General features: G+C 48.1%; 3 protein-coding genes across 4 annotated transcripts in view; 1 reads left to right on the plus strand and 2 right to left on the minus strand.

Annotated features, from left to right (window-relative positions):
* Window positions 1–6,732, minus strand: part of LOC120097802 (igE-binding protein-like) — a 27,596-nt gene extending 20,864 nt beyond the window's left edge. The window contains exons 1-3 of one of the 2 annotated variants that reach the window (XM_087591671.1): window positions 6,527–6,726; window positions 3,603–3,700; window positions 2,094–2,258 (exon numbers count right to left, since the gene is read on the minus strand). The gene's annotated coding sequence lies outside the window, so the exon portion shown is untranslated. Of the gene's footprint in view, window positions 1–2,093; window positions 2,324–3,602; window positions 3,701–6,526 lie in introns of both variants that reach the window. The other variant, XM_087591672.1, reaches the window with a different exon arrangement.
* LOC689526 (hypothetical protein) lies at window positions 1,708–7,313 on the plus strand. Its single transcript, NM_001432325.1, is given in 4 exon segments — window positions 1,708–1,925; window positions 3,114–3,165; window positions 3,680–3,740; window positions 3,994–7,313. Coding segments are annotated over 4 exon segments (3,456 nt in total). The 5' UTR covers window positions 1,708–1,739; the 3' UTR covers window positions 7,151–7,313.
* Window positions 7,146–13,085, minus strand: LOC148000022 (uncharacterized). The gene is made up of 4 exons (XM_087591670.1): window positions 12,924–13,085; window positions 12,369–12,501; window positions 10,464–10,736; window positions 7,146–7,980 (listed from the first exon to the last, which is right to left on the minus strand). Exons 1-3 carry the CDS (start codon window positions 13,079–13,081, stop codon window positions 10,611–10,613), a joined length of 417 nt encoding a protein of 138 aa, XP_087447796.1. The 5' UTR covers window positions 13,082–13,085; the 3' UTR covers window positions 7,146–7,980; window positions 10,464–10,610.
* Between the last annotated feature and the right edge of the window lie 6,947 nt (window positions 13,086–20,032).

Raw genomic sequence — 20,032 nt, forward strand, 5'->3', positions numbered from 1 at the left:
AACTGGGGCCCATAGGGGCTCACAGGGATTGTACCACTAACCAAAGAGTTTGCAGAGGTTGGAGGTAGGATCCCTTCACATTTGTAACAAATGGGCAGCTCATGTGGGACCATAACTTTGAGCAGGAGCTGTCTCTGACTATCTTGCCAGGTTTTGCATCCCTTTCCCCCCAGCTAGAATGCCTGGGTGGGCCTCAGTGGGAGAGAATTCACTTTGTCCTGCTTGAACTTGATTATTGAGGCTGGTTGGTACACAAGTTGAATGTGTCTCTCTCTTCTCTGAGGAAAAAGAAAGGGAGTAATGGGGGGAAGCGATTTGTGAGGATGGGACTGAAAGTAGGGACTATGATCAGGATGTAAAGTAAATAAAAATTAATGGTAAAAAAGAACTCCAATAGCACAGAAATGAGAAATTGAAATTGAGTTTACATGGCATGAAAAGGCACTGTGCAAATAAAGAGGCGGGCTTCAAAGCCTCCAGGACGGGAGATCATCACACCAGTGAAACTGCGATCATCACAGAAGGTTGAGTTCATAATTAGCCACATGGATTCTCATGATTACGAACTAAATTTAATTTTCCAAACTATTCAAGAACTGAAGAGAATAAAAGTAACTTACTTTAGATGTTTATTCAATGGTGATGAAGCTAAATAAATAGGAAACAAGTGGAAGTTTTGCGTCTGACTTGAGACAAGCTGGGATCACATAATGGACAGACATGGATCTGCAGACAGAACACAACCTGAGAATAGCAATCCCCAAGGAAAAAACTCAAGTTCCACACAGAAGCCACTTTGTCAGAAACTCGGAACCTGATGGACTCATGCAGACAGCTTCCAGGACACAAGGGCGAAGTGAAAACGTCTGGTTTCTTTAGAGACTCCGGTTATGCTGAGGTTTTCCTGGGACAGACAGGTGAGAGAGTTTGGCTGAAGCAGACACAGGTGAAAGGATGCTTTGCTGTAGCAAACACGTGAGGGGACACATGACGTTTAGAAGGAACATTGATATGACCCAACAGACAAGGAGCTCCACCTTTGGTTCGCCTTGCCCTCCCTTGCTCGTCATTGCTTGTGACAAGTTTGTATTGATTGGTTCCCCCTACAATTGCTGAGCTCTGCCTGTGGGGTCTTCTTAGAGAGAAAGTCACCAGAGAACTTCTAGTGAGATTCCCGAGTCTCCTTGGACTCTGGCTCCACTGGGGAGGCTCGCAGACTCTTCAGACATAACGGCCCTTGGTGATTAGTGTGTTCCCTGTACCCAGGGGACTGATCTGAAGGAGCTGACTTATGGTTGGTGTTTGCTAGGGGACTGGATGAGAACAACAGGGATTGTAATTGCCCAGTAGAACTATTTCTACACACGTCTGCTTCTCCCAGATCCTTTCTTTCCCACTTTCTCTGTGGGCTGGGGGGCTAGAGGGGAAGAGAACCCTTACTAAAGTAGGATAAACATAATATATGTCTACACAAAAGACTACTGAGGCGCAGGGATAAGGAACAAAGCATAAACTGGGATCTATTTCTGACTGCTTCCCTTGGAAGGAGGGAGCAAGGACAGCACACACGAGGGACTCCTGGGCTGGAGGCTGGGGACAGGCTGTGGCATCCCCTCTCTTGGCAGGAGCCCTTTGTGATGAGGAGGCCACAGCTGTGTGATGCTGCCTGAGCCCTCCTGACACATCTCACACTGCAGCCCTGGGCTTAGTGGCCTGAGAGATGCACTGCCATTCAGAAGATGGAGAGTTTTCTCCTTCTGATGAATAGTGCTATTGAGTCATGGATGAACACCAGCACCATGGACATAGCAACGGACCTGAGCATTGCCATTCTGTGTGGGGTGGGGCTCTTTTTCCTACTAATCCCCTTCCTGAAGGACTGCCCACTGTCACCAGCATCTGGAAACAAAACAGACATCCCAAAGGTGAGGGGAGCTTTGGTCCACACACAATGGAGCAGTAAGCTGTTGTTCATGACGGTTACTCTCATATTTCCTGGAAAACAGGTTTAGTGGCAGTTGATATTTTATAAAAACATTAACATAAGAAGATGTTCTTTGTTTTAACTCAGGGATGGGATGGAGGCTGCCTACCTTGTCCACAGCAGCTGAGTGAGCCTGGCTCATGGTCAGGCCAGGGCATGATTTTCCATCAGCTGAGAGTTTCTCTGTTCCTGTGACTTCTGGAACTCTGGGGACTTTCCAGAATAAACAAATGCCAGGTCCTTAGGAGACATGTGGGTCCTTTGTTGTGGGTCTCTGGTGTTTGTGGTTTGTTCAGTAGTTGTTTGTGCAGAAGAAAGAAGAAAAAGAAATTTGGTATCCTGACAGGGAAGATGAAAGGAATTCAATCCACCTAATCGACAGATATGGATAATCTACCAATAACTTCTCCCCCTTTCCCTGCTATTTTTCTCCCCTATCTAGTGTTAGGGGATAGAATGGGTGGGAGAAAGGGGTGGGGGAGGTGGAAGAAAGGCGAAGCTACAAAGTAGCTAATGTCCAGCTGCAGACAGGTGAGGGGAAATCTCAGAGTCAGACAGGGCTGACAGGCAGCAAAGGGGTGAGAATGGACCTGAGGTGTCTGCCTGAAGCTCTCAAACCATGTCTAAGGAGGCAGAGAGGACACTCAGGACGACTGGGCTCCATGGGCAGATGCATTTCTGAGTTGGTGGGGACTCAGGACACCCTCAGTGAAAGGTCATCTGTCCTCATTCAGGTGCTTGCCTTCTTTGGGTTGGGTTGATGTGAAGCAGGTGATGAGACCAAGGCCCTCAGATCAGGGCTTGAGTCTCCTCTGCTCTGAGGAAGCAGATATCACCTGACAGCACAGAGACAGCTGCAGAGAGCAGCCTTAGGTAGGAGGATCCTGTCTGAGGAACAGTGACTGAGGTCATCCCTGGTAAGGGTGGTATACATAGCAGCTTCTGCTGTTTATCCAAGAAGGCCAAAAGGAAATGTTTGCACACAGTGAGAATGACGCAGGATGGATGAGAGAGAGCCCGCTGAGAAATGCAGATTTCATGTTATCCCTGAGAACAGAGAGCAGGAAGGTTGTCTACCAGAGAGAGGAGGAAAGGACGCAGGGTCACTTGTGTTGTTTCTAACTGGCAGGATGTGAAGAGGGGGCGGAGCAACACCAGGAGGAAAACTGATGTGGAAAAAGGTAGGCTTCTGCTTTTCTGTGGAGAGAAACGCCCTCTGGCCTAACCCTCAGTCAGGAGGACACGATATGCAGGAAAGAAGAGGGAACTTCTGGGAAGGAAATTATCATTATGGAATCCCCAAGTTTGTGATAGAAAGGAGTTGTGGTTGGCCTGGGCTGGGTACTATTCAGAGGACTGTTGTGCAAGGCACTGGAGTGATGCTGTGCCCTGTATGGGGACTCCCAGGTCCAACTGACACCAGGTAGCTTCAGTTCTCCCACCTGCATTTCTATTTCAGATAACTGACCCTGTGGCCATTATAGTGTTGTCAGTGGAATTGCAAGGTCTGACAGAGGAGCAAGGACAGTGTAAATGGAGAGAGGAGGTCCCTCCACGCCCCTTGCTCATGCTCAGTGTTCTGTCCTTGGACTATGGTGGTTGAGCATTAGAGTCTTACCATGGGTAGTCATAAGACAGATGCCACTCTCTTGTGTGTTCTCACTCCTTATCCTGATCCTACATAACTATTCCCAGGTTGTAGAGATGGAGGGAAAACTGTGGAAGAGACCAAGACTCCATCACAACCTATGAAAATGTAAGAAATCTTTGTCTTGTGGAATTTTTCATACCAGAATGTGAGCTCTGGGTCTGGTGAGCTCTGGGTCTGGGCATCTTCATATGGAAGGTGTATGCAGGGTGGGATTTGAAGGCAGCCATGTAGTATGCGACACCAAGGGGCTGGGATATGGGACAAGGGAGGGCTCTAAGAGTACAAGTGCCATACTTATAGACTTGAGGGCCCCTTGATCCTCTGCTTGGGCAGAGGCTTTCACCTCCTTCTTTTGCAGTCTGACCAGGCAACTTCTCCAGGACTCCACACCACAACTCTTTTGGAACTCAAGTCAGAAACTGGATCACCTTCTGCTCTCTCAGCTGTTCTCTTCCCTCACGAGCTTAGAGGATCTTATATTGCAGAAATTTAATCGACGTTTCTGGGGCACATCCTCTATTTTCTCTGAATCAGTTGTGGCTATGGCCCATGTCCTCAGAAACCCGAGCTTCCCACAACAGAAATCTGTGAGGTTTAGTGATCCCTGTGTCACTGACCAAGCTCCATCCCAGGCTCAAGGACTTCGACAGCAACACCGGTACCACCCACGGCTTCACCGACAAAGGAAAACAAGTTTGGTAGGTATGACATGGGTCCCAGAAAAGAAAATCCTCCCAATCTCTACCCCAAAACAAATACATCCCTGTTTGAAGAGAAGGGCCTATGGAGTGTCATGTCCAACCACTGAGAAAGGGATCCAGACATCCCTACCCCCTGAATGCCTGTCCCATAAACATGGACTGTATTCTAAAGCCGTCAAAGGTTATGTTAAACGAAACCATCAAAAAGCCATTGGAAAGCCCCCTGGGAACTGGCTCAGGGACACCCTGAAGACTAAGGCTATCAGGCCTGCATCCATCCTTTCTGAGCATCTTCGGATGTTCCTGCACCACAAGGAGCCACAGACTAAAGACAAGGCAACAAATGTGGAAAAACAACAAGGAACCTGCATCAGATCCCCTCCATCCAAGAAACTGAAGCAGTTTCAGGGACGTTTCCCACCAAACACTGATCATTATTGCAAGAGAAGGCCTCAACTCTCCCAGCCTGGCCAGCCCTCCATCCTCAATTCTAAAAGCTACAAATTACGCAAAATCATACAGTCTGTGCTTGCAGGGATGACCTTAATGAAGGACAGAGCAGACTTTAGTATGCAGTCTCAATTCTCCCAGGCTCCACAGTCTTCCGTCTGCAACGCCAAAAGGTACAAATATAGTAAAAGGATGGGGTCTGTGCCCAGAAGGGTGCCCTTAAAGAAAGACACAGCAAGGTATGATATGGGAAAGCCCATCAAGAAGTGCCTTGGTGCTGGGACAAAAAATGTGCCTCACAGTGCATGCAGCATCCTTGGGAAGAGGCTGAGAGCCAGGAACCTTGCACTGAAGAAAGGCCAGGCGTCCGTCATGAACCCTACTGGCAATTATTGTCTGCATGATTCAAAGGCTGAAATGAAGCTGGCATCAAATAACACAGCACTTCCAGTCCAATGCAGAAGGACACCATATCTGCAGATCCTTGAGGCACTGAATCCCATCCCACCTGGGGTTCTAGCCTCAAAACTTCCCCGCATTGTATTTCCCTCCTCACCCATCTGTGATTTCAAGGAGGAATACTACTCCAAGGCTGCCACAGTCCTCAAAAATTTGCATCACCAGGACCCAGGAGGGACAAGGGTAAAAAGTACATCAGCTGCCAGTCTAGAGAGTGCTCTGTCTATGTGCTCAGCTGCAAAGATTCAGAAGACACAAAGAGCCCCTCCACCTGCTGCCAGCCGTGGACTCTCAAAAGCCCATACAGATCTACTGAAGAGACACCTGAGTATTCAGCACTCTGCTTTGTACTTCGAGCAGGGCAGGATTATCCAAGGGACTGGAAAGGGCAGCCTACAACAAAATACCAACCCCCAAAAGGCCAAGCATGCACCACTCAAGAGCTTTCATGAGGGGGACTCAAGACATCACTCGTGGAATGGGACAATGGTGGGCCCTGGAAAAAGGGTCCCACCTGCAGCAGCCAAACAGACTAAAGCAGTGGAGGTAAAAAAAGAGACACCTTATGCATGGAGTCTGGGATCCAACGAGAGTCACACTGGCAAGGACATCAATATCAGTCCCAGGGTCTTTGGCTCTTTAGGGGCCAAGAGAAGCCCAGGCCATCTCCAAACATGTACTCCACAACACTCACAGGACTCAACTCTAAGAACACAAGGGCACAGGAATATCATTCTCTGTTCAAACAAGCAGCCGCAGCCCAGGCCCGGGAGACACGATCCAGAATGCCCCAGTACAGTACACCCTGCCAAGGTCAACTTGTCTTCAGAGCACTCAATGTCCAGCTTCCAGAATACATGCCAAAAGCCCAAGACTGCCCAGGGCTCATGTGAGAGGGCAGATACTAAAGAGAATAGAGTCCTGAAGGATAAGATTAGAATAAATCATCTCAAGGACTTGTGTCCCCACAAAGAGAGGCAGGGTTCTATAAGACCTAAAGCCATAAGCCAGGGAGGAAGGCTTGGGAGATCAAGGCCTTGTAGCCTGAGCTCCACACAGCTCAAGGATACAGCAAAGACTCGGACATCAGATAAAAGACAGGCTACTTCTAAAAGCTCTTGGAAGAGCGACATAAGGGAGGTTTTAAAATATGGATATGTTGGCTCCAAAGACATTATTGGACAAGAGGACACTTCAAAGAAAGATCAGCCCCCAGCAGTGGCTGAGCGGACAGAGGAAGACTGGACAGGGGAAAAGGCCATGTGCAATATGATAGCTCACCTGCAATACCTTACGAATTTTCTGTTCGAGATCATGGAGGACACTGAATGGGACCCATCAAAGCTACAAGGGTGTGAAGTGGAATCCCTGACATTCCAGCTGGGTAGCTCATCCGACTCTTCTGAGGGTGATGATGACATAAACCAAGGTACATCAACAAGCACAATGAGCTTTGGCCAGACCAGCCCCGAGATGCATAACTGTTCCTTCACAAAAACAGGGATTGGAGACAAAACACAGTCAGAGATTAAAGCCAAGACAGCCTGTGACCAACATCTGAACCAGGTGAACAGAGGGATGTTCTCAGACCAGCTCCCTATGCCCAAAGAATATGACCTTTCATGTAGGTACAGGGGAATTCAACACCAGCAGGAGCTGGGTCTCCCAGACCAGACCTTTTACCAATATAAGTTAAGAATGACCCACTGTCCACATGGAGGCACCAAGGGACACAACTATTCCTTTGGATATAGAAAACTTGGAGACCAACAACAGCCAGGCTTTACCCATAAGGCCTTGGACCCACATCAAAGTGCAAAGGCAGGCATGGGCTGTGTCTCCTGTCTGAGTCCCAAAGGGAGCCGTCCAGTCAAGCACAGGCGAACTGACTGCTTCTCACCTTAAGTTGCTGCCCAGCAAGCCTCTGGCACCAGAACAGGGCAAGGAGTAGGTGGCTCAGGCTGTCCTTGCCTTCTCACACCGATTTTCTAGAAGGTGTCCCATCTGCCCAGCCATTGTGTCCCCCATGCCTCCTAGTAATAAACTTGGTGTTGTCCCTGTAAAGAAAGTCGTTTCTTTCTGGAAGTCTTCCTCCTGAGCTCATGGCTCCTTCCCAGATGGGAGCTGCTTCCTGGTAAGCACTCCTGTCTTTCAGGACGGTGGTTCCTGTCTCACAGTGATGGAGCAGGGGAAGGTCAGCATTGCTCCTGCCCCAGTGCAGTTTATGGAGAGACAGGGCAGGTGGGAAGGCACAGTCACTTTCAGGTGTCACCCTCACACACTCCCTTTGCTGTGCAGTTAGTAATAATCTTTCTGTCATTACAGAGACAACAAAAGGTTACACTTTTTCAGGAAGAGCCAACCCTGTGAAGACCCCACCCAGGTCTGTGGCTCAATCTGTTCCCTTACTCTCCCACCTTTATGTTTCTGTCACTTTACAGAATGATGTGCTGAGACAACAATCACAAACTTTTCATCCCCACTTCAAAGGTTGGAGAATTTCAACCTGCATTTCCAGGGCAGACATAGAGAACAACTATCCCAGGAGCCCCTGTCATCTTGATGCAGAGGGTGGCCCTAGCACAGCTTACCTCACCTTGTGTGATGGGCAGAGATTGTCCATAGTCTGCTTTGCTCTTTGACTAGAGTAGGGTCCAGAGTAGAACATGCAGTGTGGGACCATGGGTCGTTACTGGAGGCCATGTCACAGAGGCCTGCCCAGTAGCACAGGAAACCTGCAGAGAAACCGAAGACATCCCAGTCAGTCCCCTCACTGACCTCCCTAGAGACCTGGCATCATCCTGCACAGGCCATCGCCTTGCTGACATGTGGACATGCAGCTCATATGATGCTGCACCAGTGCCACCCTGGGGTAGACAATGTCTGTCAGTTGTAGATTGTTTCCTGGTGGAAGATTTCTATGCAGACAATTTGGAAACCTACATCCGTACTTTACCATCCTTCAAGATCTGAGGAGAACAGAGACCCTTTCTGGATCTATGCTCTGTCAAAGTTCCACCTCCCCTCTCTCCTCCCATAATTTTCTTTCGACTCTGCATTCCTCCTGCAAGCCCTGAATGAAGCAATCCATCTTTCATCCCCCACTGCTTCACCAGATCTCATCTCCACTTCTTTTGTGTTTCCTTCATATATTTGTTTTTAGTGTAAAATAAAGACAATATAGCTAAGACTAAGTGATATCAATGAATTAGTATAAACCAAAGAAGTGCACAACCTCCCTAGGGTAAACATGCGGGATGCTGTCAGCCCCTCAAAGCCCACACGCTTCTCTGTCACCAAGCCCCCTCAACAAGGACAGCCACCTTGCTTTAGGAACCCACTTCAGATGGACATGTTGATGCCAGGGACAGACAAGTCCGCAGTTGCTTGTGAAGGCCCCAAGGGTGTGTAAATGATGAGGTCCTTTAGTGCTGAAAGAGCGTCTAAGAAGGGACAAGAGGTGAAACTAACAGATGTAAGGAAGAGACTGCAGGGAGATGGGGTGGGACTGAAGCATCACCCAGCAAAGAGGCTGGAGGGGATAAGAAAGCTTCAGGGAGTGCCTGGTGAGGCCTGGCAAGTGCCACTCCAGAAGTCCCTTATCTAGTGACACAAGCAAGAAACATCTATAGAACATCTTGCAAGTCAATCATGGCAGAAAGTTGGAGGAGAACACACAGCGTCATCCCCACGTGTACTGATCATGGCCCACTGTTGACCATGCTTGCCCAAAGCCCAGCTTCCTCAGCCCATAATCCCAGCATTCTGGAAGGGTTGGACATCCCATGAGAATACCCCCGGAAGCCTTCCTTCCTTGACCTCAGGTCTCACCTAAGTCAGAACCAGACACCCCGTATCTTGTGAGGTTCAGGTGGGGCTCAAACCTGCAGGTTCTGGAGCCAGGGGACCCCACGCTGGGGGTCACTCCAGCCTCGTCCCTTCCCTAGACTGTTGATTCCATGTTGACACCACACTTGCTCTCTCCTGGATAAAACTACCAGAGCAAGGCTGTTCACCCAGAGACTCAGCATGTAGTCAAGTCCGAGCCTTGCAAAGATGATGGGTGACACACAGCAGGTGAGTGGGTATGTGGCCTCAGAAGACACTGAAGAAGTATGACCACCATGGAGACTGGAATAGGGTTCCAGTCATCAGTGACCAAACCACCATGACTGTGGAGTCACTGGAGGTGTGGTGATGACATCACTGCTGAGTGCTAATGGTGTCCCTGCCAAAGTTAATCAATGAATCTAGCAAGATCAGATTCGAGACTAGTAAAAACCTCCATTCTAGAAAGCAGGCATCCTGGCCTGAAAGCACAATAGTGACAGGTATACATTTAAGGCAATAATCTCAAGAATGGACCCCTGGTCCTCCCCCAACACTGTGTCACACTCCCCACCTCAGCCAGCCTGCTCTCTGCACCTCTCGGAGCATCTTTCAGAGTCTAGAAGCAACATGGAGACTCTGGTGAGTTTCTGTGCTCTGAATGAGCTGTAGGCACAGCAGAGAGCTGGTCGCCAAAGAGAAGGTTTCAGAAGGAGTCCCAGCAGATAATTCTATAACCAGGAGAGAGGCGGCCATGAGATGCCCAGAGCGGAACAGCAAGAGAAAGGCTTGCAGGGGTGAGAGCCTTCCGAGCCAGTGAGCTGAGCCATGCTCAGGGCAGGAATCTAGGTGGGCGCTGTTGGGAGCAAGCCCTCCCCATGCCCGTCAAAGAAGTGACAGTCTCCCCCAGGAAGGCATTTTAAGAGAAGGATGAGGAATGTTCTGCGGTGTGTGGATAACATTGTCTAGTGAATGGAATACTCTCTGCTTTAGTGTGAAGTCCCTGCAGCTACTGTCCAGAGCTGGGCCTAAGTCCAAAGGCATCTCTTCCTGTACATGGGGCAACAGGATGCTCATGACCTCATAGAGACAGCCCAGAGCAAAAGATGGGCTCTGACACAAAATGGCCCATAATAGTGAAGATGCCAAGTTGAGGAACCCCTGGCCCTCTGACGGCAGCCATCCCAGCCACAGTGGGGGTCACTACGACCTAGAACAAAGCAGAGTGGTGAGGCACAAGCTGTGGGCATCATATCAGCCCCAGAGGCCACAGCCATCAGTGAAAAACAAGTGGGCCACAATAGGGACAGCACTCAGGCCTTGCTGCCCAGAAAGTCTGTCCCCAGGAGCCTCTGCCCACACAGTCCACAGAAGACAGGGTTCTGGTTACCTTTACCATCCATCAGGCAGTCATTCAGTAAGGTGGCCCCGTCTGATCAACCAATGCTTCTCACGCATGTCGGCAAAGCTTTTCCAGTAAAAATACGTCCCCACAAGGGAAAAGCTTTACTTCTTATGTGAGCACACCCTCTGTGCACTAATGGCTGTGTCTTCTCAGGACGGGGACCGCTTCCTGGTTGTGTTTCTCTTCCAGTGCGTTGGTTTCTGTCTGCACTGAGCTGGGCACAAGGCAGGTCAGCATTTGGAAATCTTGAAACAGCTTCTAGAAGTAAAGGGCACACAGAGATGTGACAATAACACTGACACTCACACTCACCCATAATCCCTAGCTGCACTGTGAGACCTGCCATCCCAGCACCAGAGAAACGTATGAGGAGATGCACCATCCCTCCCGGGACACCCACCTCAGGGTCTTGCTCAACCTGACCCTCTGGCTATGCTGCACACGTGTGCTGGTGAAGGGATGGGTCCGCAGAGGCATTCTCACATGGCACTCCTTTAAGGAGGGTTAGGAATGCTGGGGCTGAGGTTGTCTCCTGCGTCCTGGGCTTCCTGGGGAGAAATGAAACCCCCAGGACAGAAGACCCTGTTCTCCATGGTGAAGCCTAACCCTGCAGCCCCTCAGCTCAGCCTGGGTGACAACATAGTGTGTTCTTCTCAGTCACAGTCTGAATTAAAATATCTCCCATAACGCCTAGAGGGCAGCACTATTAAGAGGGATGGCCTTGTTGGAGTGAGTGTGGACTTGTTAAGAGGAAATAAGTCACTGGGGTTGAGCTTTGAGGTCTCATGTGCTTAAACCAGGCCTAGTGACCCAGTCACCCTTCCTGCTGCCTGCTGATGCAGATGTAGAACTCTCTGCTACCTGTCCAGCACCGTGTCTGCCTGCATGCAGTCTTGCTTCTTGCCGTGATGATAATGAACTAAGCCTGTGACCAGTAAGCTGGCCGGCCCCAGTTAGGTGTTGTCCCTTATAAGTGTTGCCTGGTCATGATGTCTCTTCACAACAACAGAAACCCCAAGTAAGACTGTAGTCACTGTCTTCCCACCTCCCAGCCTCGGAGGTGCCTCACCGAACCTGTATGCCTGCAGTGTGGAGGCTGCAGGATGGCATTTGAGGGGTGTGCCATCCTGGCCAGGGCTCTCCTGACTTTTCACCTTCTCAGGTCTGGGTGTGCAGTCGTGGCTGTCCTGGACACGTCTCTGCACTCACAGGACAGAGCACTAACTCTAGTGATGGGACCTTTGGCTCTGAGCATCCTCTCTGTGACACCATCCCAGTGACCCTTGCTCTTGGTCTAAATCACAAGCCTGGAGGGACCTCAGCTCCAACACAGACTTCTGAAAGTAAACAAAGCCTTTAATCCGGAAATACTATTTCCTTAGAGCCCCGTTTAACTCCAGAAAGGATAAATTGCTGATTGATGGGAAAGTCAGACCTAAGAATTCTGAATGTGACACATACCCTGGTGACCTTTATAGATACATATAGCACCACTGCTCTACTTGGGGCAGAGGAGGGTACCTAATGTTATCAAGAGCATGGCCTGGACCCATATACCAAGTCCTTCTGGGCTTCCAGCACTTGTCTTCCAATGAGACCAGCAGGAGACTATCCTACAGAGTACGCTATCCTACAGAACTGGCTCACACAAAGGATGGGGCTTGTTCCAAATGCAGGAATTACCTGGTCACTGAGCAGGCCAGGAAGGTGGTGAGGCCTCACTCAGCTTCCAGCCAAGCTTCCACGTGGGCATGAGAATGCATCAAAACAGGAAAGCACCTGTTTTGCCATTCCAAAGCCTTCCATAGAGACTCCCACCTCGAAGACGCCAGTCACCTTTTCCCCTAACTTACATGTGTGTGAGCACATGTCTATCTGCACATCACACACCTGCAACACCTGTGGAGGCCTCTGATCCCTGGAATGGGAATTCCAGGCAGTTGTGAACCCGTTGATATGAGTACTGGGAACCAAACCATGCTCCATTTCCTGTGTTGGTGTAGTTCGCTCTTCCTCCACCTGTCTTTTTGGGAAGAAGAGGAAGAGAAATTGGAGGCCTGCACCTTTTCTGGCGGTACAGGGCCTAAGTTCCCAGGGGCCCTTCCACTTTTCTCTGAGCCTTCCGAGCCTTCCTCCAGCACTCCCCTAGCAGTCACTGCCCCCCATTCTGGTCTCCATAGCCCTGCTTCCGCTCTCCCTTGCTCGCCCCCCATACCAGATGCTGCAGGGCTCTCAGGCTGAGCTACAGTTGGCAATGTGTCCTCCAGCAGGAGACCAGCAGCCCCCCAGCGACTTCAATATTGCCAGGCACATCACCTCTCCACTCAAGTCCCGGCAGCCAGCCCCCAGCACCTCTGAATTTCCCCCATAGGCCATGGGGGACACCGACAGTTTCTCTGCTGATTCCTGGGTGAGGATCCTTACAGGAAAACTTCCAACAGTTACCTTAACAAGGTCCAGACATATTCTACTCCGGGAGCACTGCGCGCCAGGCAGTTAAACAGCCGAAGAGCCGCAAACCGTTCAGATACATCCTTATTGACTGCAGGAAGCACGTCCAGCAGGCACCAAGTGATCCACTGGCAGCCAGTGATTGGCTTCATTTCTGTGATTGGCTGGAATTTCATTGCTGTGGTTGGCTGAGACTCGATTGCATAGTTATAAGATTAAGCTATCATTGGCTCATAGCAAATGAGGTCACAGTTCTCTCTCTACGGTGGCCACACTGGACAAGCTTCGTTGGCTGTTATACTATGCGTTTTGTCCAAGCTTGAGTTCAACAGCCCCCCACCCCCTTTTTTGTTCTTCCATAAGAGAGAATGGAAGTATGGGCATGGATGGGCCCTGCCACAGCCTGCCAGGATTGAAATGAATCTTGTGGATTCCTTACAGTGTTCACAGTTCACAGTGCCAGATTAGCCCAACACTCTTAGGGCTACCTTCTTTGGCATTCTGACCACCAAGGCACGATTTGGTGGGAAAGAAGAGCAACTCTGATTAAAAATTAAGGAGAGCACTAAAAGAGATAAAAGACAGACAACAATGCCAACATTCATTCTTCCTCAGAACCCTCTATGAGGCACATGGAGCAAAGCTGCATAGCTTGACAGACCTCAGAGGCAGCTCAACAGCTTGTGAGCCTCACTGCTCACAGTCCGCAGATGGACTCTGGGCTGCAGGGTGACCAAGAGGTGCCCATTCCTGCAGACCACCTGGCAACAGGTATCTTAGTGATCCGCAGACCAACCAATTGCCTGCTTAGGTTAATTTGACCATGGGAATCAGTGGTCTTTCTCTACCCACCTATGGGATTAACACTACCCCGACTCTCCTTAAAATCCAAGTTTAAAAGAGGAGAATAAAAAAGAGTTGTTTGATGTTGTTTTGAGACATGGACTTGCTACTATCCCAAGCCAGACTGAAGCTTGCTGCAATCCTGACTTACTTTCCCTAGTGCTTGAAAACACAGGCATGAGCCACTACATCTAAGAGAACATCAAGAGAATCTTGAAGGCAGATCTCGACTCAAGATGAGCGTATCCTCCTGCCATTGGGGATTTGGGAGGCCAGAGGCCAGAGGGCTGATATAGTCCAAGTGGTAAAATTTGAGAACACTTCTATCAATCATGTTCAATACACACACACACACACACACACACACACACACACACACACGTGTATGTGTCTATGCATGTGTCCCCAAAGAGATCTATACTGTGGTATTCTAGTTATAGGATTTCTGAAAAATGTGTGCTTTGTATGGCTGTGTTATGTACTCAGAGAAAAAAGTCACCAAATCAGTTTAACACAAATGACAAATGAGTGGTGTGTTTAACTCATAGATTGTGGAAGTCTCCTTTTTTTTTTTTTTTTTGGCATTCTTCTCAAATGGGAATTTATTATGCTACTCTTTAGACGAACAAAACAAAACGAAACAAAACAAAAGATCCTACCTGCTTGGGAACATGATTTCAGAGTTAAGAATTTGCCCAGTGCCATCTAGCCAGAATTTTACATATGTGTATATATGTTTACATATACTTATACATGAATAGCTATGTAAACCACTGTTCCATATTCCATGTGGTCCATAGTAGCAGCACATTTTAAATTTTATTTATGTATATGTGAGGCTAAGCTGCTGTTTGAAAAATTTTCTGTAATGTTTTAAGCGGTTGCAGCTGGCGATTAATAAAAACCGCCTGCAGATTTGCAGGGTAAACTCAGCCTTGAAATGTTGATGTTCAATGGGTTTTAGCAGTGGCGTAGGTGGCTAGGAGAATAGCTCCAGGGACCACCAAGCCAAAAGCTGGCAGTACTTCCTGTCAGGTGAGATCCAGGAATCTGGAGAACTGCATCCTTCAAGATTGCAGCTTTAGTTATGGATGTCTCCCGCAGGAGCCATGGTCCAGGGGAAGCAGACCCTTCACAGAGGCACTGCCCTGGCTAGTGATTCTGCACCCCTCCACAGGAGCCCAGAGTGCAAAAACTGGGCAAGTGGGCGGAGCTTTCTCATTTGGGGCGGGGATACGAGAAGGGGGCGGGGCTTTGTGAAGGTGATTCTGTCCTGGGCGGGGTCAGCCTGTTAATTGGAGCCTCACGTGAAAGGGTTCTAGATCTTCATCGGTTGATCTCGTGTGCAGCAGTTGGTTGAGTCTGGTGGTCACAAACGTTGGAGCTGCAGTTTCTTTTCGCTCCTCACTTCGCTGCCACCACTCAGGCCCTGCTGCCCCAGGTTCGCGTCTGTGTCCACAGCGCCCGAGAACCTGCGTGGGTGGCCCTGGAGGGGTACTGAACCGCCAAGGCCAGTCAGGGAGGCTGCACCAAGCCAGATTGACGGAGAAAGAAGAGGATGGAGGTAGAGTGATTTGACTTTTTAAAACTGCGGATTACTTGTCATTGTGTTTATACAACCCCCAAAACAGGTTTTCTCTGTAGTGCCCTGGCTCTCTTGGAACAGCCTATAGACCAGGCTAGTCTTGAACTAGAGAGATCCGCCCAGCTACACTAAAGACTTTTTTAAAATTAATTATTTACATCCCAAATGCTGCCGGTTCCCCATCGCAGAGTTCCTCCTCCTTCCCCCTCCCTTTAGCCTCTGAGAGTGAAGCACCCCCGTATGTCCCCTCCCCTGTAGTCTATACAGGATTAGGTCCATCCTCTCTCACTGAGACCAGACAAGGCGGCCCTCTGTTACATATGAGCTGAGGAGGGCCTCGGACCAGCCCATGTACACTCTTTGGTTGGTGGCTCAGTCTCTGGGAGCTCCCAGGGATCCAAGTTGGTAGACACTGTCGGTTGTCCTGTGGGGTCGTCATCTCATTGAGGTCCTTCGATCCTTCCTAACTCTTCCACAGGGGCCCCTGACCTCCATCCAGTGTTTGTCTGTGTTTATCTGCATCTGTCTCAGTCAGTTGCTGGATAGAGCCTCTCAGAGGCTGCTGTATGCTAGGCTCCTGTCTGTAAGCACAAGACAGCATCACTAATAGAATATGAGGGATTGGTGCCTCCCCGAGAGATGGGTCCCAAAATGGGCAGGTCACGTTTCAGCCACTCCTTCAGTCTCTGCTCCGTCTTTGTCCCTGCATTTCTTTTAAAGAGGATCAATTTGGGGTCAAAACGTTTTGTAGGTGGGTTGATGTCCCTATCCCTCCCCTGGGGTTCCTATCTGGCTACTGTAGGTGTTCTCTTCAGATTTTCCATATTCCACTGTCAGGGGTTTTGGCTAAGGTCACCTGCATTGACTCCTGGGAGCCTCCCTTATCCCAGGTCTCTGGAACTTCCTAGAGACTCCTCCCACCGACCCCGACACCCAGCAGCTGCATATTCCCATTCATTTTCCTCGCCCTCTGGGCCTCTCTCCCTCCTGTCTCTTCCCCACGCCTGATCCTGCCCCCTGCCTTATTTTTCTCCCCTCCCTTCTCCCACCCAGGTCCCTTCCTCCCACTGCCTCCCATGACTATTTTGATCTCCCTTCTAAATGGGATTGAAGCATCCTCATTTGGGCTTTCCTTGTTTAACTTTTCTGAGTCCGTAGGGTATATCCTAGGTATATACCTATGTACAGTGAGTACATACCATGTATGTCCTTTTACCTCACTCAGGATGATATTTTCTAGTTCCGTGCATTTGCCTGCAATATTCACAAAGTCTTTGTCTTTAATAGCTGAGTGGTACTCCATTGTGTAAATGAACCACATTTTCTGTATCCATTCTTTGGTTGAGGGACATCTGGGTTGCTTCCAACTTCTGGCTATTAGGAATAAAGCTGCTATGAACACAGTGGAGCACCTGTCCTTGGAGTATGGTGGAACATTTTTTGGGTGTATGCCCAGGAATGTTATAACTGGGTTTTCAGGTAGAACTTCCCAGTTTTCTGAGAAACAGCCAGATTGATGTCCAGAGTGGTTTTACAAGTCTTGAGATCTTTGTATATTTTGGATATTAGCCTTCTGTCAGATATAAGGTGGGTAAAGATCCTTTCCCAATCTGTAGGCTGCCGGTGTGTCCTTTACCTTACAGAAGCTTTTAGGTTTCATGAGGTCCCGTTTATTAATTCCTGACCTTAATGCCTGAGCCATTGATGTTCAGGAAATTTTCTCCTGACTCAATGCATCCAAAGGTATGGAGCCATGGGTCTGTCCGTGTGTACTCTTTGAATGGTGGTTTAGTCCCTGGGAGCTCTGTTTGGTTGGTATTGTTGTTCTTGTGGGGTTGCAAACTCCTTCAGTGCCCTCAATCCTTTCTCTAACTCCTCCAGTGGGGTCCCTATCTTAGTTGAAAGGTTGGCTGCGAGCATCCACCTCTGTATTTGTCAGGCTCTGGCAGAGCCTCTCAGGAGACGGCTATATCAGGCTCCTTTCAGCATGCATTTCTTGGCATCAGCAATATTGTCTGGGTTTGGAGTCTGTATGTATATGGGCTGAATCCCCATGTGGGACAGTCTCTGAATGGCCACTCTTCCGGTCTCTGCTCCAAACTTTGTCTCCATATCTCCTCCTATGAGTATTTTTGTTCCCCCTTCATAGAAGGAATTGGGTAATGTTCCTTCTTTTCCTATTTTGTGTAACAGTTTGAACAGTATTGGTATTAGATCTTCTGGTTAGTTTGGGGGCTTCCAAAAGTTTCCATGAAGGTGGGTAGGATATTCTTGTGGTCCCACAAGGCTCCTCCAGACTGAGGAGTAAGGCCAGAGCTAGACCCACTAAAAACTAATGAAGTTTCTTGCTAGATCAGTGGTTCTCAACCTGTGAGTTGCAACCAAGACAAATAAATATTTTCTTTGGAGCCAACACACCACTCAGTATCAAAATTACAGTTATGAAGCAGCAATGAAAATAATTTTATGGTTGGTGGTCAGCACAACATAAGGAAATCTATTAAAGGGTCACAGCATTTGAAGGTTAAGAATCACTGCTCTAGACAGACCCATAGTATAGGTGAAACATATCAAATGTGGGAATTATCAAAATACCAGGAGTTAGTGGGGAAACGTGCATATTATTAAAATGCTGGTAGTTAGTGGAAAATATGTATTTATGTTGCTTAGTATATGTAGAGAACACAGAATTGTATAGTAGTTATTTCCAACTGTGGACTCCTGGTTTTCAATTAAAATAAGTATACTACATTTATTTTGTCAGTTTATCTGAATAGTTCTTGTGTTATTGTATAGGTAGGTCCATCCACTTCTCTGCCTTAAGATATGCAGTGTCATCAAGGGTCCAATAGGACAGTAGCCTCTTCCCCTTCTCCTCCTTGCTTCCACATCTTCTTCCCATGACACTGAGGTCCTACAGGGGTTCCTGGGAGGCTGGAGCCCTGGCAAAGGCAGGAGAGGGCCAGGGAAACCTGGCTATTCGCAAACTGCCCCACAAACCTACACTAACAGGTATATAATATCTTTTTATATGTGGAATTGTTGAACTTTACTGGTTGCTTTTTAAATTCTTATTTTGAAGAGTCATTGTCTTACTGAGCTGAACCTCACTATAGAGATCAGGCTAATATTGAACTCTTGATCGTCCTGCCTCTACCTTGGGAGTCCTGGCATTATAGGCTTGCCCCAAACACACTTGGACAATGCTCTAATACCTCATTGAGTTGTGTTCATGACAGATATAGGTTTGATGTTTCTATTCTTTGCCTCACTTGGGCATTTCTGTAATGCTGCTTTCAAAGAATGGGTTAGGAAGGATACCATCCGCTTCTGTGATTGGAGGGATTGGAGGGCAGGAGGCTATCCTAGGTTCAACTCCTGACACTGCAAAATGAAAAAAAAAAGGAAATTGGTACAGTTCTTCCAAGTTTTGAGGAATTTACCATTGATTTTATACAGTACAGACCAGGCAGGCTATCACACGCCTGTAATCCCAGCACTCAGAAGGCAAAGGCAGGAAGGGAGTTCTCTTTAGGCAATCCTGTTCTACATGGAAAGTGTGTAGAACTAAGACTATATAGTGAGGCTATATAGTGAGGCCTTGTCTCAAAAACAATTTTTAAGGTGGGGCCAGTAAGCTGTTTCTGTATGCAAAGTTACTTGCCACCCAGTCTGATGATCTGAATTCAATCTCCAGTACTAACATCCTGGAATGACAGAAATGGCCCTCACAAGTTGTCTTCTGATCTTCATAGGCACAGTAACACACACATGTGTATACGCAAACATGAAAGAGAATTTTAATTAGAAAATAAAGATGGCTGGTAACTGAATGATACCCAAGTTTGACCTCTTACTTCCATATGTACACACATGCAGACAAACCTTCACACACACACACACACACACACACACACACACACACATGTACAGAGTACATTTCATAAATATGTGGTCTCTAAATGAGAAGGGAATGAACAGAGGAAGAGGAGGAAAAGGACTAGAAGGAGGAAGAAGAGCATAAGAGAGAGAGGGGGGTGGAGGAATGAAGAATTAGTCACCAAGCTGGAATGCACATAGAGCCGACAGTCCTGAGGATGTGACTCTGTAGGGAACAGTGAGCCTGCCAAACAGAACAGAACACCCAATAATGTAAGCGCATAGCAAATAGTACTTCTAGCATATTGTATTTCTGTAAACCAACAAAAATATGAAAAGGAAACTAATTATACAGTTTTGTTCACAAAAGGATTAAATATTGGGAAATGAGGCATTACAAAGAGGAAGGAAAAGCTGGAGCCAAGTGGATGCTGGGAATTATGAAGACTGCGATCCTCCCCCAAGTCACCTAGCCCCGTGCTGGATCCCCTCAAAATCACTGCAGATGTGCTGGGGGGAGGGGTGTGACTTTGGCAAGCTACTCCTAAAATGTACATTAAAGTGTAAATGACCTAGAATCACCGGAACATATTCAATTTAAAAATTCAATGTAAAGGGCATTGCACCTAATCAACAGCTTAAAGAGGAATAGAATCTGATCACGACATGTTTACAGGATTGTGTAGTGATGTTCTAAGAATACTGCTTGAGTATGCCTACTAATTTTCCAAACCTAGAGTCTGATGACAGAGTATCTAGCTGTGTTCTTTAATCAGGGAATCAGAGTAGTTAAGAG

This window comes from Rattus norvegicus, chromosome 17 (genome assembly GCF_021556685.1).
Source record: "Rattus norvegicus strain SHRSP/BbbUtx chromosome 17, alternate assembly SHRSP_T2T, whole genome shotgun sequence".
NCBI lineage: Eukaryota > Metazoa > Chordata > Mammalia > Rodentia > Muridae > Rattus > Rattus norvegicus.